This window comes from Mustela putorius, unplaced genomic scaffold, assembly GCF_011764305.1.
Source record: "Mustela putorius furo isolate JIRA1106 unplaced genomic scaffold, ASM1176430v1.1 tig00000407_pilon_pilon_pilon, whole genome shotgun sequence".
Classification (NCBI taxonomy): domain Eukaryota; kingdom Metazoa; phylum Chordata; class Mammalia; order Carnivora; family Mustelidae; genus Mustela; species Mustela putorius.
The window spans coordinates 5,998,027-6,016,416 of record NW_025421373.1 but is presented as its reverse complement, the minus strand read 5'-3'; the positions used below and the strand labels follow the sequence as shown (position 1 = coordinate 6,016,416).

Here is an 18,390-nt window from a genome sequence, read left to right as displayed (position 1 = left end):
AGCCATGTGGCTTGAAACAGTGATTCATTTTTTGGCTACATAGAGACCACTGTTGGAATGTGTGACTAAATATACACATTTACCCCGTATTTTGCAAAACTAATTGTGAACACTAGGATTTTGTGGAGGTGGAATGTTATAGATCAACAAGTTTACTGCTTCCCATCTTGGGCTAGATAGAGGGAAAACCAGGACTATGCGAAAGACTCTAGTTTTGTGTTCTTTCCAAAACTGCTTCAGTGCCATAGCTGTATTTGTATCCAAAATGTGTTGATCAGCCTTGTTGTCTTAAAATTAGAGAATTTTTGAATAGCTTATTAGAAAGATGGTAAATGACAAAATTATGATATGATGGTTTTATTAAATATATTCACAGAAAGCTTTGGTAGAAATCAGTAGGACTAACAGATCTACTGGTAAAACAAAGGTGATCTGTCATCCATTGAGTACACACTTTAAAAGATACTGACTTCCGTCAGCCCTGGCATGGTTGCTCCCTCTCTCCTTCTTGAAACACTGTCCTTCGTTGGCTTCTGTCAGTTTCTTTCACCTCTGTCCCTTCTGCCATGCTTCACTCCTGGTCTTTCTCTCACCTCTTCAGCCACTCGTTCTCAGCTTCCTTTTCAGGCTCATTATATTCTGTACAGCTGATGGATATTCTGGCGTCTGAAAGGCCCCCTCTAGGCCCTTGTCTTTTTTCATGAGAGCCGCTGCTAGGCGGTCTTTTCCATGTACACACTATCAGCTTCATTCTAGAGACAATGATGTCCAAACAGATCTCTTCAGTCCCATTTCTTCCTGCGCTCCAGTAGGTAGCTGCCCTCCGGCATCTCCACACATCCACGACTGAACCTAGAGTCTTCTGGCACCGGCTTCTCTTCCGGTGTTCCCTGAGTAATTGAGTGGCAGCGGCAGTCATCCTGCAAGTCAGAGATACAGGAGTTATCTTTGATTCCTCCCTCCACCCAGGGCCCTGTATTCTAGACCATTCACAAGTTCTGACGTTGTTCCTTCTTGAGTAAACACCTCATCTTCATCACTTAAATCCTCTCAACCAGACTGGGTCACCTAGACCACCGTAATGGCTTTGTTGCTGGCAAAACGTTACAGGCATATGCTTGACAAAGAACCTCCGTTAGAAGGAGTGGCATTTATTAAATTGCACAGGATAGGATCTTAAGGTTGTGTTTGTGCCAAGCACTAGGCAATGTGGCGTGTTAGATATCCCCAAGAAGTATGCTACCATGTGCAAAGCTGGCCTTTGCAGTTCTATACTCTCCCACAGTGGATGTAGTTTCAGGCAGAGACCCTCCCGTCGGCCCAGGTTGTAGGCCTGTTGGCCAGATCGTAGCTTCCTAACTGGTCTTCCTCTCTTCGCTACCCCCTGATCCAACGATGCATTTTCGCTTGGCGGCCGACGGTGTCTTTTCACAGCAGAGCTCCTGTGACCCTACTTGCTGTTCATTTTCAGTCCACTTGGTTTTTCCTCTCATCTCCCCAATCTGTAAGTGTTGGGACACTCCCTGTTCTCAGACATTTTCTCTTTTCTCTTGACCTCCTTTTTGGGAGTGATCTCACAGCTTTGAGTACTTCTACACACCACTTCGTCATGTAGGTCTTCTGCCTGTACTTCTTGCCCTGACTCCAGACTTGTGTCTTTGTATCTCTAGGTACACTTGAATACCTAGATATAAGATATACTGCAATCCCTAGTTGGATTTGTTGGGCATCTCTGACATAATATGGTCAAAACAAAGCAGATATCCATCTCAAAACCTGCTTTTCTCTAGGTGGTCTCCATATCAGCAAGGATCATTTCATTCTTAGGGTTGCTCAGGCTGAAAACCTCAAAGTCATCCTTAACTCTCCTCTTTTCTTCATGTTACACCATTAGCTACTAGCATATCCTGTTGATTTTGCCTTAAAAATTTGTCCAGAACATAACTACTTTTCAGCAGCTCCACTGTTATTAGCCTGGTCCAGGCTACTATTATTTTTTCCCTAAATTACAGCCATAGCCTCCCAACTGGTCCATACCAACTGCCCCCCCAGCCCTCGGTCTGTTTAGCACATCATCTAGAGGGACTGTTTTTAAAGGGGTGTCAGAATACAGCCCTCCTTTGTGAAAAACCTTCCAAAGATTTCGTGTCTCAGCGGTAACAGTGTTGTTGCCTACAAGACCTGTCTCCCTGACACTGTCTGTCTTTATCTCCTAGACTCTTCACATTGGACCCTGTGCCATTCTTGTAGGACACTAAGCAAGCCTTTGCCTCCAGGCCTTTGCACATGCTGTGGCCAAATTCTTCATCTCCCTCAGGTCTTGGTTCAAATGCTATCTTATCAGTGAGGCATTTAACTTACCCTGCTTAAATTGTGACCTCTTCCCCGTGTCCCCAGTTTCCCTCTCCCAGCTGGGAACCTCATTTCCATTTTCTCCTTAGCACATACTGTGTATTTTACTTGTTTACAGTTAGTCTTCTCTCATTAGAGTATAAATTCCTTGAGGGCAGGAGTTTTTGTCTGTTTTCTTCATTCCTGATTCCTGATTTGTGGAGCATAACAGTGCTCCACAAATACGCTGAATAAATGATTATCCCTTCCCAGTCCAGTCCTCTTTATTATTTGGATAAATATTATTTGGTATTATTATTTATTCCTTGGATAGTGACTAAAGAACAAGGAAGTTCTGGCCTGGTCTGGCCTGTGCACCTGCCCGCCTCATACCACGTACTCATCTTTTCATTGTGCATCTCTGTAGTGCCCTGTTTCATGTTTCTCCCAGTCCCCTCCAGCCGTCAGGCCCTGCATGTGCTGTTCTTGTTCCTGGAGAACATTCTGCTTCCAACCCTTACTCTCATCGGCCTGGTCTTTCCTGCTCTTCCATTCAACGTCAGTTCTGGCTTGACTTCTGGATACAAGGAGGACCTTTCCAGATGCCCTCCCACATAACCCCACCCAGTCAGAAATCCATGTTCTTTTCTTTCCTGGCACTCACTTATTTCGGTTTGCCTGACCCACTAACCCAGAAGTTCTGTGAGAGCATGTATTTATTTACCACTTTGTGCCCAGCCATATGGTAGGCTTTCAATACATATTCGATAAATAAAAGAAAGAGTTTTACAGGCAGCTAAGTTGTATGGAAAAGGAAATTGAAGTGGCATTGGAGGGAAGTGCCATGTTGTTTTATGTATAAAGAAGAAGGTTGCAAACTTATTTATTAATGTCTAAGATTACAATTAATTGAAAATGTATGGAGGATTACTTACTACAGCTGCATTTGTATGAGGGGGTGGCAAATTATTCATTATTATAATTGAAGAACACACAACTACATTAATTCACACTGGGAGGCATTATTTAGCTCTGAGCCCTTCCTTTGTGCACTTGTCTTACAGAGAATAGGACAGTTGAACAAATGAAATCATGGATTTGAAGTTCTGAGTGCTGATGGGGAAAAACATAGCATAGTAGGAGTTGGATATTCAGAAAGCCCTGCTTGGGAAGGAATATCAGGCATAGGTGATTGTTCTAGGATGACTGAGGTTGATTTCGTAGACTGAAGTATTTTATTTTTAGGGTAGAACCTAGAACCTACCCTATAGGGATTAGGTAAGTAGTGAGAGAGTCCCAAAGAGCACTAGCTCAGACCAGAATGCCTTGTCTTGGCACACTTGCAGGTTTTAAAACCTGATATCATTTTTCCCTCTATATCATTCCTCCTTCTTAGCCTTTACTGTTGTGCTACGGAGCTAAAAATAGTTGCTAATCCCATGCCCCTACTATGCGTGCTGGCGTCATGCCCTTCTGTGTGTGCATCGGTGAGATGAATTTGCAGAAATTTTTGTTTGTTTATAGGGGAATGATTTGGTATAATGAGAAAGCAAGGATTACAAATAAAAAGTTCGAGAACCAGTCATCTAATCCCTCTCTGCTGCTTCCAGATAGCACGAAACATCAATCGTTTAGGTCAACGCAGATCTCATCTACAAGATCTCTTTGAGAGAATAGATCCCACAGCCTCCTGTTTTAGAATTTCTTTGTCGCTGACATAATTGGGTTCTTTGTATCCGACCTGCACCTCGCCCGCCAACATTTGTGCTCCTTTTCTTTAGTTATCATAGGAAATGGAGACCATCTGGCTACCACTCTTGGTGTAACAGCCCTGTGTGGCAATCACTGTCACTTTTAATATGATATTCTGCTTTCACCCTGTGCTCTTCTAGTTACGCCCTTAAAATAATCAGTCACAGTCTTCTTACTTTACACTAGGTGGCCCTCTTTGGTTGCTCATGTCCTGCAGCTGTGGCTTTCTCTTTAGAATCAAGAGTGAATGGAGAAGTTAAAGGAAGAATTCCAGTATGTTTCTTTGTTTGTTTTAAACCAATAAAACTTTTTCCTATTAAAATTTAAGTGTAGTCATGAGAGACTGCTGTGCTGAGATAGTAAAAAACACCCTGGATTCTCAAAGTCAGAATTGGAGGTGTGTGACACTTAGGTCGGTCCTGCCACGGCATCAGGGCCCTGGGCATCTTGCCACTTCTCCCAGTTGACACTTTTTGGGGTTCCTTCTCCCCTATAGAAAGTATAGACCTCTTTACTTGATCTGCAAGACTCTGCCCAGAGACCAGCCAGCCTTGCCTTTGCCTGTATCAGGGCCCCCCCCTGCCGACTCTGCTCCGATCTGTCCTCCAGTATCCACCACCCCCTGACCCTCTCTCCTGCCTCCCTGTGACCACCTTGCTGTATCACAGCCCCTTGTTTTGTCAAAGCTGTTCCCTCTAACTGGAAAACCACTTTCTACCGTCTTAGTCTGTTCAGGCTGCTAGAATAAAATACCACAGACTAGGTAGGTGGCTTAGGAGCAGTCGAAATACACTGCTCACAGTTCTGGAGGCCGAAAGTCCCAGGATCAGAGTGCCAGTCTGGTTGGGTTCTGGTGAGGGCCTTCTTCCAGGTCACAGACTTCTCATTGCACCCTCACACGGTGGAAGGGGCTAGAGATCGCTCTGAGGCCTCTTATAAGGGCATTGATCCCGTTCTTGAGGGCTCCACCCTCGTGACCTAATCCCCCAAAGGCCCCAGCTCCTAATGCCATCATCTTTAGGGGTTAGGATTTCAACATAGGAATTTGGCCGGGGTGGGGGGGGGGCGTGGGGGTTAGGGAAATGACACAAACATTCAGATTTTAGCACCCACCCTTCTCACAGACTCTTTTTTTTCTTTTCATTCCTCATTTCTGCCTCTGTTCATCAGAAGCTACCTACATGAATTTTTTTTAAATGCATATGTCCAAGTTGTATCCCCAGGAATACTAATTCCTTGGTTCTTGAAAGAGGCTTGAGCTCCAGTATCTCAGAAGCACCTTATGACTCTGATGGACCAGCCAGTTCAGGAAAAACTGTTTTTCCTCAGGTGGCAGATTGTCCCCGAGGCCTCTAGGGAAGGCCGGGTTCAAAAGGGGCGCCTGCGTGCCCTGTGTCCTCCTTGCTCTCATGGCAGCTAAAGTGGCCACTTTGTGTGGCTTCCTTTGGAGATTAGCAGCCATGGGGTGTCGATCATCTTGGGGTCTGTCCACTGTCAGCACAGCACCTGGCACGGAATTGGACTCCACAGCTGCTAACTGAATTGCTGTAACTCGGGGGGGGTTCTGCCTTGTGATCCCCCTTGTTCCCACTTGTAGGCAAACAGCATGATGCCTTCTAGACTAGAATTCAGCAAAGGCCAAGGGTGGAAGCTGTCATTTAAAGGACTGCCATGCAGACTCTCTTGATTAGGTATAGAGCAGGATGTTCCTTCTTTTCAGTTCGTCTTCTCAGTTTAAATGAACTCTACAAATATGGGTGATTTCTAGCTTCCTTCTTCCCCACTGAGTTTTGGTTCAGGCTCTGAGTTTTGGCGAGAACTTCAAGATCGCTTTCTGCTAGCCATCTTGCCGCTTCAAGACCTGTGAGGGCGTATCTTAAATAAAACCGGAAGCATTTGCATTTGTTTCCATTCTCATTGCTTTCCTCATTCTCTCTCCATCACCGTTACTGTGTAATACTAACAAAGGAGCCCTGATGCTAAAGGCATCTGCGAGGGCCTGGTAACCTGCGATGTATTATGGTGTGTTGTGTGGGCTCATGTGGTGCACTTCGAGCTTGTTGATTTTGAGGCATGAAATCCCCAAATAGGCAGCCTGAATTAGAGTTTTGTCTTCTCACCAAAGCAAATACTGAGAGAGAGCCCAACTTGCTCAGCATAACCATATACTCAAAATAGCCCTCCTATTCCCCCGCTGGCCTCTACTTTGAGAACTGCCTCCCCCAATTCCCCATGGAGAATCCAGATGAAAAAAGATCTCTCCCTTCCAGCTCAGTTATTCTGTAATTACAAGATATTAGGCTGATGGGCTCCTATTGGTTGGGTTTTCTATTAACATTACATGGTAGGCCTTTTTAATTTTGAGCTTCTCTGTGGATATTAATTTTAATGAAACATTCACTATATTGAGAAAAAAGATAGAGTTGGGGGAAATAGGAGGAGGACAGGAGCAGAGACAAGCAAAGAATAATAGTCTTAACTCAACAGCAAGCATGGCTTATGAAGATCAAGTTGTATTTCTGCTTCATGCATCACTGTCAGACAAATTAAGAACATATTGTTTCTTATTTATCTATTGTCAAGGATGCAATCTCAGGCATTGAGAATAAATCTTGATTTTCATAAGCTCGGTTGACACTGGAGCCACAGAGCATAAAACTTGCATCTAATAAACAAAGTGCGGTGTGTAACAGCAGGGGGTCCAACGCTAGCACAACCCGCAGCTGCTTCCTGCTCCCAGGCCCTGGTGTCAGGGCTGTTCCTTAGCAAGAAGGGATTGTTATAAGAGACCAAGAATTTGTTATAACTATTGTAAGAACAGCCCTATTTTTAGGTATGTTATTCCCAAAAATAACATGTTTGGTCCTTTATCTGTCTGCTGCCCCTAGCCTTCCTCCTCACTTCCTCTAGTGAGTGGTTCCTGAGTGCTGAATTCCTAAACTGTGCTTGCTGGACAGGCATCTCTGTGATGGGTTTGTTGTATAATTTTCATGCCCTGTTTACCGTTAATACTTACGGTGGTGCTTGGAGGAATCTTTGCTGACTGAAATTTTTGCTAGAGATTTTTGTTTTGAATTCTTGAAGTTGAAATGTGAAAATTACATTTCAGTTTAATTAGAGATGGAGTCCCAATTTGATAAACTATGACTCAGGATATATAGTGTATGTCCTTAAAATAATAAAAATAAAAATATAAGTAAATAATTCAAATATTTTAAGTAATGCTTACTAAAACATTACTTCCCCAAATCCTAGAGTATCAAAATTACCATCAGTGCTGTGAAACTTGAAATTGATTTTAGACACGTTAAAAATACTCCTTTAAAACTAATGTACAGTGACAGAAAACAGGTCAAGTGTGTCTGTGGATGGTGCATCAGATTGATTGATTGCACAGGGGCATATGGAACTTATTTGGGGTGACAAAAATGTAGAAAGTTGTCAAAACTCATCTGACTGTACTTGAAATGGGTATGTTTTGTTGTCTGTAAATGATACTGCAGTACAGTTGATTTTTAAAAATGTTAATGCTCCTTACACTTAGTAACATTCCATTTAGTGGAAGCTATGATCTTTAATCATGGTATAGTACCATCTCCCCAACATGGGTCATTGCTACTAAACAACTAAATAAACTATTTAAAGGACAGGTAAAATCTAGGAGCAGAGTAAGTTATTAAGGAGAAGCAAGAAGCATATGGAGTTTGTTACAGCAGCCCTGGGTATAGTGGTTGAGGACTTAAACCATTGCTTACCTTGGTGTCCCAGTTAGTAATGTGGTCTCTGGTTGGGCCCAACACTGGAGTGGGGGAGAGATTGCAGTGAAATGGTTTCTTTTTTCGTGTGTGTGTGTGTGTGTGTGTGTGTGTAAAGATTTTACTTGTTTGAGAGAGACAGAGATAGTGACAGGGAGCATAAGAGGGGAGGAGAGGGAGAAGCATGCTCCCTGCTGACCAGGGAGCCTGACACAGGGCTCCATCCCAGGACCCTGGGATCATGACCTGAGCCAAAGGCAGACGCTTAACCTACTGAACCACCCAGGTGCCCTGTGAAATGGTTTCTAAATATGCCTCAATTCCTTTTGGCCAGTTGTTGCGAAGCTCTTTGGTGAATAACAGAACTCAAGCCAAGGTAGCTGAGGAGCTGGGCATGCAGGAATATGCCATCACCAATGACAAGACCAAGAGACCTGTGGCTCTTAGGACCAAGACCTTGGCAGACCTTTTGGAATGTGAGTCTTAGAGTAAAGATTTTCTCTTAACCTGCAGATTCAGAATGTAAATCAAATGTACCTACATTTCTCTTACTTCTCATTATTATTATGTTGTAATAAAGAAACTTTTTCTATTTTAATTTTTATTTATGCTTTTCTCTGAAGTTTGTTAGAAGGAGAATATTTTGGGATTAAGACATGTGAATAATGAATTTTATATTCAGTCTCTGTTCAGTGGTATCACCCGCCGCCCCCCCCATCCCTGCTTCTCTACCCCTCCATCTTAATGCTTAACCATCACATCCTTTGTGGGAAACAGAAGCAGAATGCGAAGATTGGTAAGAGTGACTCATAGCTTTTCTTGCCACCCAGCAGCCTTTGTACAGGGGCATAGGAGAAAGAAGGATAATTTATTCACTAAATACCAAAACTATTATCTGTTGTTTTGAGTGAGCTCAAAGCTCTATGGACAAATATTGTCATCTTTGGCAATTTTTGATATGGTCTGGAAGCATTATAAATAATCCTATTATGGCTAACTAAAGGATTATATGCATAATTTTATTGTTTCTGATGCTACTTTAAAATAAGTGGGCCAAAAAAAAATAAAAAAAATAAAAACAAAATAAGTGGGCCATTCACTGGGCTTTGGAACTTTTTAAAAAAAACTTTATGGTTTTTTTTTTTTTTTTTTAAGATTTTATTTATTTATTTATTTGACAGAGCGAGATCACAGTAGGCAGAGAGGCAGGCAGAGAGAGAGAGAGGGAAGCAGGCTCCCTGCTGAGCAGAGAGCCTGATGCGGGACTCAATCCCAGGATCTTGAGATCATGACCTGAGCCAAAGGCAGCGGCTTAACCCACTGAGCCACGCAGGCGCCCAACTTTATGGTATTTTTGACGGTTGGAATTATATACAAATATTAAAGTCTACCATGCAAAACCAGCTCACTGACAATGTGCAAGGGCAGTCTGACCTCTTTTTCAATTAAGAAAAAGTTACTTAAAGATTACAGTTACAAAAATGTTAAGTGATCGGTTTCACTGGCAGGTTTGTTTGGGTTTTTGTTTTGTTACCTCAGAGAAAGCTATTTTTATTATCTTCTTTTAAAAAATTACCATTTGTTTCCTTGGTTAAAGTGCCTTTTCATGAAGTCATCTTTAGGGTCACCATTTCTTAATGCAAAGTTTGATATATTGTTATATTATCATTAAGCCTAGTATTAAGTTTTTCTCTGGGCAGATTGACTTTACAATTTGTCCCATTTTTGTATGGCTAGTCTTTTCAAGACTGGTGTGGAGAATGGCATTCCACAAGAATGTGTTCATTCTATGGTCATATCTGATCTTCAGGTTTTCTTTCGATTTGTTGTTAACATGGTTGTATTCCCAGATATCATTCTCTCTCTGCTGTACAATAGCATTTTGTGTACCACTTAGCTATTTATTTAGCCTTTAGCCAAATGTAGTTTGGTCTTTGTATTCTTTGACTTTTGCATTTTATTCACACATCTATACTGTTGCTTCTAATATTAGTGTTGAAGGGAGATTCTTGTTTGAAGAAAGAGGATAGGATAATTCTAAAAAATAAAGAGGGCCTGGGAGTTGAAAACCTCATTACAGTGTTTATTTAAAGTCTAGTATCTTACTCTTTGAGGAAATGGCAATGCATTGTGGTTTTATTTTTTAAATGTTCTCTTTTTCAGCATTCATTGCAGCGCTGTACATTGATAAGGATTTGGAATATGTTCATACTTTCATGAATGTTTGCTTCTTCCCACGATTAAAAGTAAGCTCATAAAAAATTTAAATTACTTATATACTTCATGCTTGGCAATTCCAGAACCCATTACTAAATACTTTTCGGGGACTTGCCACAGGAGTTCATTTTGAATCAGGATTGGAATGACCCCAAATCCCAGCTTCAGCAGTGTTGCTTGACGCTCAGGACTGAAGGAAAGGAGCCAGACATTCCTCTGTACAAGTGAGTACTTGCTCCTGCAGGCACCACACTGTTGAGTTTAGAGTTGATGCTCCGGGGGTCTGGAGGAAGATCGAACCCCGGGGGAGTCCTGACAAGGGGCCTGGCTGGGGCCTCCTTGATGCGGACTCTGGGCCCAGCATGGAGTCTCTTTGGGTATCTCCGTCTTTTCTTCTAAGTAAGTGGGTCGCCTTTGATTATCTGTGCTTTTTATGTTTGTCTCATTTCTCATAATCTCCGCAGGGCTGTACATCTAGGTTAGAAGAAGATTGTGGCTGTTTGTGACAGTGTTTGGGCAGTCCCTCTCCTCTGCGCCCTGAAGCGTGCTGGCCTCTGTCCCTGTTGCCCAACAGCTCCGCGCCCTATCAGGCAGCCACTGCAGGCAGCAGGCGGTTCTCCACTGGCCCTGTGTTAGTCACAGATTTGGAGTGTTTCTTCTCAGAATGTGTGTCAGAAACTGTGGTGTGCTTTTGAGTATCTTTAGGGACAAATTGTTATCCTCTTGAGTGGTAGCCAAAAGTCGTGCAAGAAGAATGCGGGTCACTGCGCACATAACACTAGTTTTGATGATAACAGGAGATTTGACCTAGGTGGAGTAATTATCTTGAGACCCTCCTTTGTTGCTTCAGAAGGTGTTTTCAAAGAGGAGTTAGAAAAGGAATGAATTATCAAAATGGGTGGATTGCCTCCCAAAGTATTATCTGGGTATGTGTTTTTAAGGATGTTGAAAAATCTGGTTTGCATGCTGGTTTACCCCTTGTTTCTGCACACGTGGTGGCACAGACACACATTCCTGCCGGTGTTCCATATGGAAGAAAAGCCCTTCTCTGTGGACTTTCTCAAACTTCGAAAGGAAAAACACCAGAGTGGCAGCTGGGAATTTTAAATCCTTTTTTATGTGTTTGTTTAATAGTCCCAACACGTTATAGGCTTTTTTGCTAAAGGAACTGAGGCCAAGAGAAGTTTGAGTCGCCCCACAGCAAGCTACTATAAATTGTCCCAAGAAGCTGTCACTGCAAAACAATGTTTCCTTTACTTATTGGGAGAAATCCCCAAATGTTTAGAAATAGGACTTTAATATGTACCTAATAAGCATAATGACCATAGGAACTGTATTACATGAAAGGCTCAAAGTATTTCCTCATCAAAGTGATAATTAAGGTCCAATAAATAAAATGAGAACAATAAACTTCTCATAGCACGGGCATGCTTACTGTCATAAGTGCTATCTTAGAGTGGCCATTGTGTGCTTTCATCCCACGGAGTGTGCAAAAGACAAAGGAAATGATTCTGCTCCTTCTCATAAATCCCCCAAATGCAAGTACGCCTTGAGCTTGTTCTTTTTTATCAAGATGATAGGGTTGATTTGCATTTTTTTTTCAAGATTACTGTGTGTGTTCCATTATCTTTGTTGGCTACTTTTAATTTCCCTTTCCATAAAGTTATCAGTTTTACTGCATTAGAAATCTGCACCATGTCATTAAAATCCAGACTACCTGGAGTTTTGTTTTTTGGCAGTTGTGTTGTGTACTCGGAGTTATAGCGTACCTTTGAAATGATCTCGGATGTTTCAAAATTAAATACATTTTCTGATCTTTTAGATAAGATGCTAGGCATTGCAAAGAATTCATGAAGGATGAAACCATTCAGATGTGGCTTGAGATGTATTGCCCCAAATAGTTATCATTTTTGGTTGTGATTAGCACTGAAGAACAATGAACAGACTGAAATGGTTAACTTTCCACTGCTGAAAGTTTGTTAGTCTTAGGATACTTGGAATACAGACACTTTGAAATTGTTTAAGACATTTTACACTTCACTGCTAGCCTTCAGATGCTATTTATAATGCTTTGGGAATGGGAAAAGATATATAAAAATCCAGTGTAGAATTTTTAAAATTTCCTACTTTAAAAGCTCTCTATAGATTTGTCAGCATAGCAAATAAACTTACTCTTTTAATTTTCTTGTTATTTTTACCTTTTTCTGTCTTAAGTGATAAGTACATGGCTTTTCTTAGAGTTAAATGTTAGCAATGAGTATGAAGTAACACCTTACCATAATTAATGTTCCTTTTTTTCCTTTCAGGACTCTGCAGACGGTGGGACCCTCCCATGCTAGAACCTACACGGTGGCAGTGTACTTCAAGGGAGAAAGAATAGGATGTGGGAAAGGACCAAGGTATGAGAAGAGAGCCTTTTAATTTCTTTGAATGAACATCCTTTGTGTCCGAGAAGTCCCTGCTTGGTGTTTCCAAACTATATTGTCAGTCTTTTTAAACGCAGAGTACAGGATGTTCAAGGGTGGTAGCAAAGTAAATCCTAGGATTAATGTCCCCACCTTGCCTTTGTATAAGGGGCTTTGGCTACCTTGAGAAAGCCACATTACCTGGTACACCCATCCCAGTGTCAGTTACCCAATAGGGTACCGAGCGTGGCCGCAAGCATTTTGTAGGACACGTGCGTGACACAGCCATTAGCCATTTGATTTCTTACTGCCACTCCCTTGAACTTTGTTGGAAATGCTAACATCCTCTCTCAGGTAAAAAGAAATATGCATTTTAGCCTATTTCTTTGAACCCTCTAATTTATATCTTAAACTGAGAAGTGATTGGAAGTCTGTCTATATGTGCATTTTTTTTTTTTACTCTTCTTTCAACTTTATGCTAAAGATGTTCAAACTTAAGTAAGAAATACTTCAGACCTAATATAAATGGAAGGCATTTTATTATACCATTAAAAATGTGGAACAAATAACATAAATGGTTGTTGTGCAAATAAATGATGTTTCTGCACGGCCTTGTGTACATTCCTAACTTGTGCGATTCAGTACGTGACAGAAGTAATCAGATAAATTTTATGCACCAGACATGAAAATCGACCTGAATAATGTGTGGCCATAGCTTGTGCTGGTGAAAAAAAAAAATCTTTAAACTGCACCTTTATTTTATTTAATAGTATTCAGCAAGCGGAAATGGGAGCAGCAATGGATGCACTGGAGAAATGTAAGCCTGTCCCTTTTTCTATAATTCTATGTTCATAATGTGTGTTTTATGGAAAGAAAATGGGGAAATATAAAAATGGTAAGTACTGACAAAAAGTGATCTTTTTTTTCTTCATTATTACTCACTACCTGGAGTGTAGTAGAATGTAAGATATGTATAAAATGGGCTAATAATTGTTTTGAAGAGTATTCCCGAATACTTTTTGATTTTCATTTTCCTTTCTTGCTTGGAGTCCCCCTCAGCTCAGGTAGCCCATGTGAAGATCCCAGTGTATCTTCTATATGTTTCTCTTTACTTCTAAAATCTTATATAAGTGAAGGTTTTTTCTTTTTAGTTTCTGGCTATTGATTCATGAGCATCTGCATCTTTCTGTTGTTGCTCAACAATATAACATGGGGGGCCCCCAATTCATTCATTCTTAATGGCTGCATGGTATTTCATGCTATGGATTTGCCGTATTCTATTCAGCTTTTTTAGTTTTGGTGGACATTCTTTCTGGTTTTGTTTTTGTTATTTTTTAATCGCTGTTGACCGTAAATGTCTATATATTGGTCCTTTTGGTTCTGTGGGATAGATTCCCAAGAGCAGGATGGTTAGGTGGAAAACACTTCAATTACGTAATTAGCCATGTAGGGAACTGCATAGTCTCTTGTAAGCTGAAGGCTTAGCAAAGGATTTTTCTTCTGAGATGGGCTGTGCTGTGCAGCAGAGTCTGTGAGCAAAACATTGCACTGCAGTTCCATTACACTCCAAGTACCAGCCGAACGTGGGACAGAGCAAAGCTTGGGAAGCTAAAAGTCAGGAGGCCCAGGATGCTCGGCTGTGGGAGATTCCAGGGAAGGCAAGAGGGCAGGAGCCAAGTGGAAATCAGCAGACGGTAGCTTCCCGGGTTGGCGGGAGGGAGGACAAGTTTGGGGCGGTAGCTAGTATTTCTAGGTTCCCGTGGCAGTGGAATAGTCACTGAAAGTTTTAAGTTAGCTCTGTTAGGGAATTTTTTCACTCATTACTTACAAATGCACAATCACGTACTGAAATAAAAGTGAGATTCCATTTTCTACCTGTAAAATTACTGAAGGTTCTTTTTGGATCCAAAGCTTTTTTGTTTGTTTTTTAAACGATAAAACAGTCCTGGAGAGAGGGCCTGTTCAGAGACTGACCTCCACCTACCTAGTGGCAAGAGTGAATCATTTGAGCTGCTGGAAGGCAGTTTGCCTGTATCAGGTCCTTAAAGAAGTCCATACTCTTTGATCCGGAGACTTCATTTCTAGGAACCAAACTTAAGGAAACAACTGGAGTTATGAGCTCAAGTTCACATGCCACGATAATAGTGACAGCTTGATATATAATAGCCAGAAAACACATAAGTAAATCAAACTGCATGATTAACAGTAGGTAAATGCTTAAATAAATGATACGATAGCCTGGGGGTTGGCAAATGTTTTCTGTAAAGGACCAGATAGTAAATATGTTAAGCTTTACATGCCACACGGTCTGTCACGGTTACTCGAATCTGCCATTTCAGCGAGCAGGAATGAAGAGTATGCGGATGTGGTTGTGTCTGTGTTCCAGGAAACCGTACATGCAAAGATAGGTGGTGGGCAGTGGTTGACCAATTCTTGCTTTATCCAAATGCTGTAATATGTTGCAATCATTATAGCAGTATTTTTGAAGACTAGTGGTACAGGGAAACACTTACACTAGAATGTTTTAAAAAGTACCCATAAAGAGGTACCTGTTCTATTGTCTCCCAAAGTGAGGGTGGATGCAGGAATGATTAAATATTCAAATGTCCATGTAATATATACACATTTACACTGTGTATGTATGTGTGTAGCATAACTTCATAGGAAACTATGAGGATACATTCTAAAAGTTGATCAGTGGTCAGATCTGAGTGGGTTTTTTTTTTTTTTTTTAATGCAAACTAGGTTTTAGAATAGAATTTACTGAGGAAGTAGGGTTCATTTTGGAGAAACTTGCTTTACAGCTAACTTTTTTGGATTTTGATTTATTTTTTAGAAAGTACTTAGAATACTTGAAACCTGTGTTTTATACAATACATAAGGTCAACTTGCTGTCATTTAGGAAATAGGATTTTGTTCCTGTTTCATTTCTAAAATACAGATGTCACTATGTATCTCTTCTGTTTATAGTCAGTCAGTGACGCAGATATGCAGGTTCTTTACTGATTCACCCCCCGCCTCAGATGCTTTTCCTACCCCCCTGTTCCTGTCCCTGCTCTCACCTGGGGAGGGATGGGATGCTACATAAGAAGGGGGAGTAATTTAGGAATTTGCTATGTATTTATATCCACTTTTATTATGGTTCATTCTTAACAAAAAACAAACGTGCTCTTCCCCAAACATGCCATGCTCTCTCACATCTCTGAATCTTCCTATTTTTAAATACAAAGCAGGAACTCTTGAATATAACAACCCCTTACCTGGTTAGGGAGAAGAGTGTCCCTTTCCCTTCGTGTTACCAGGTAACTTGGGTGACTCTCCTTCACCCTTCATGCATGCCTCCCTTCGTGAGGTTTGCATGTGTCGTTGACCAAGTGTATAACGTGACTTTTATTATCGTTCCATCCTTGGTTTCTTACGCTCTGTGCTTGTTATATGCCACAAATGACAACGGAGTCATAACAATTTTTAGATCTTAACCAAGATTTTCACTGTGTCTAGCATTCCTGCACAGTGTCAAATATCAACTAAAATATAGCTCAAGCTATACCATGGAGTGATACATTTCCTTTAACCAAATAAAATTGCTCTACCTGAGTTGCTGTTGCTGACGAAGCATTGGGTATCCCGTGGTAAACTAGAAAAATAGGATGATCAGAAATAACGACTTAATGCCTTCTCTCCATCAGACCTTTTCCCTCTTTTCAGGAATTTTAATGCTTGGTAACTAACAGGGTGATAATACCATTATTTGTTTAGAGCTTTGGGTTTGAGCTTTGCAAAAGTACACACGTCCACTTGACTACATTGTGTAATCTCTCCCTGACAATCAGGTTTTACTAGGAGAACCGTGTTAAAACACTTGCCTACCTGGAACCATCCTGAAACCATGCATCTGTCTTAACATTCCTATCTGTTTTGGTGCCTCTTATACTCAAGTTCACATCGGGTATCACAGTCTAGAATCAGGGTGCAGGTGCCGACTGCCAGTGGGTTTTGAATGACAAAAGCTGAAGGAAGAGACCGAGCAGTTGTTGTTTGCCTCTTGCCTAGGAACATACAGCTCTGTTTCTCGTGAATGTGTGTGTGTGTGTGTTTAGTCTGCGTCGTTCTTTGCACCAGAGGCTACCCTTTATTGAGTATAAAATGTATCTCCTCGTGTCAGATAACTTTCCCCAGATGGCCCATCAGAAGCGGTTCATTGAACGGAAGTACAGACAAGAGTTAAAAGAAATGAGGTGGGAAAGAGAGCATCAAGAGAAAGAGCCAGATGAGACTGAAGACGTAAAGAAATAAAGAGGGCACGGAAGTGGTGGCGCATCTCCTTGCTTAATAACTGTGACTGTTGCCCATCGAGATCTAGCCTAGTTTTCCTACAGACAATGAACGAAGGGTGCCCGTTGAAATAAAACACAAAGTCAAATCGCTGTTGTCGTTTTACTGATCTAATATGCTGGTCTTTGTTGCAAAGAATTTGATTTCTCTTCTATTTAATGGAAAACTTCACTTTGGTGGTGTGCATATTCCCTTCTATTTTGTTCTTTAAACAATAAAATTCAAAAAGCATCTTCTATGTGGAATAGATCCTGTTTTTCTCTCTCCATCTGAGATTGTGACACAAGACTTCAGCTGACAAGTAAAAAACCCACCTCACCAGATACTTGAGCAACACTCTATTAGCAACTGTACTTTCGGAAATCTCTGGATTATTAACTAGATTTTTCAGCTTTCATCTGGATGTTTATCGTCTTCTCAACCGCAAACGCTGAACTTAGCCCTTGCTCAGCAGTGAGTCCTTTGAAGAAGGGATCCCTTTAACATGTAGCTGGCTAGTGGGAGTGGGGAAGGACACATTTGAGTCACAAATATTCTTTGTATCATTAGAATAGGGGAAGAAATCATGATTCTAAGCCAGGTGACACTTTAAATCAGATACTCTAACCCTGGGGTCCGTGGACACTTTAAGAAGTTTATAGAGAGACCTAAAGGAAGTCTCAGAACCTCCTGAAATTGTGCTGGATTTTATGTGTGTGGGGATGGGAGAGGAAGGTTGGGGGCGGGCGGGGAGCAAGACGAGGAGTCTTCACAGCTTTCGTCAGCTTGAAGTGGTCCCTGCGATAAGGGGCTAACAATACATTAAAAGATAGGACATTTTAAAAAATGTTATTTTAAGCTGAATATCACTTGTTCCTTATTAATAAAGGCAAAACCTCTTTTTTGAAAAAAAAAAGTGTTTTCATTCATTATTTTAGCAAATACATAGTGAGTACCTTCTGTGTATTGGGCATTGTTCTAGGCTCTGGGCTTCCAGCAGTGAACATAATGAAACCCCCTCCTGGCCTCAGAGAGCTAATGTGCTAATAGAGAAATGCACTCAGTAGACAGGGAAGTAAAACATACAGCGCATGGTGGTGTAGATGACGGCTCAAAATAGAGCAGGGAGGTGGGGAGGGTGCAGTTTTCGGTCAGGTAGTTCGAGAGATCCCCCAAAAGGGTATCGTTTGAGTTAAGATACGAAGCAGGAGACAGAATGGGTCTTTCAGGTAATTTGGAAGGTTTCTTACGTATGTGACTATTAAATGATACCTATGCAAGACGGAAAATTGGGGGGAACATATTACTTTCATTAGCAGGAGAAAGAAACAAATGCTACTTTGGAAATACTGTGGAGAAAGTAGAAAGCATAGGCAGAAAAATAAACCACCCATGACTCCATCACCCGGAGCTTTTGTATACCGTCAGACCTTCTGTGTATGGACACACGTACACACATGCACTCGTGTGCCTTAACAATTGGATAGCGTACATATGGTTTTCTTATCCTTCTTTTTTTATTAACTAGTACATCATGCATATCTCTCAGTGTTGAATTCATATTGACATTTACATTGATGGCTGCATATTATTGCATATCGTAAGTACCAGTTACG

At 41.2% G+C, this 18,390-nt stretch overlaps 1 protein-coding gene across 1 annotated transcript in view; it reads left to right on the top strand.

Moving 5' to 3' along the window:
* DROSHA (drosha ribonuclease III) overlaps window positions 1–17,026 on the top strand; it is a 119,729-nt gene extending 102,703 nt beyond the window's left edge. The window contains 6 exon segments of the mRNA XM_004738079.3: window positions 8,173–8,314; window positions 10,002–10,084; window positions 10,176–10,279; window positions 12,362–12,454; window positions 13,231–13,277; window positions 16,626–17,026. Of these exon segments, the coding sequence (XP_004738136.2) occupies window positions 8,173–8,314; window positions 10,002–10,084; window positions 10,176–10,279; window positions 12,362–12,454; window positions 13,231–13,277; window positions 16,626–16,756 (600 nt within the window). The 3' untranslated portion in view covers window positions 16,757–17,026.
* Window positions 17,027–18,390: the final 1,364 nt, after the last annotated feature.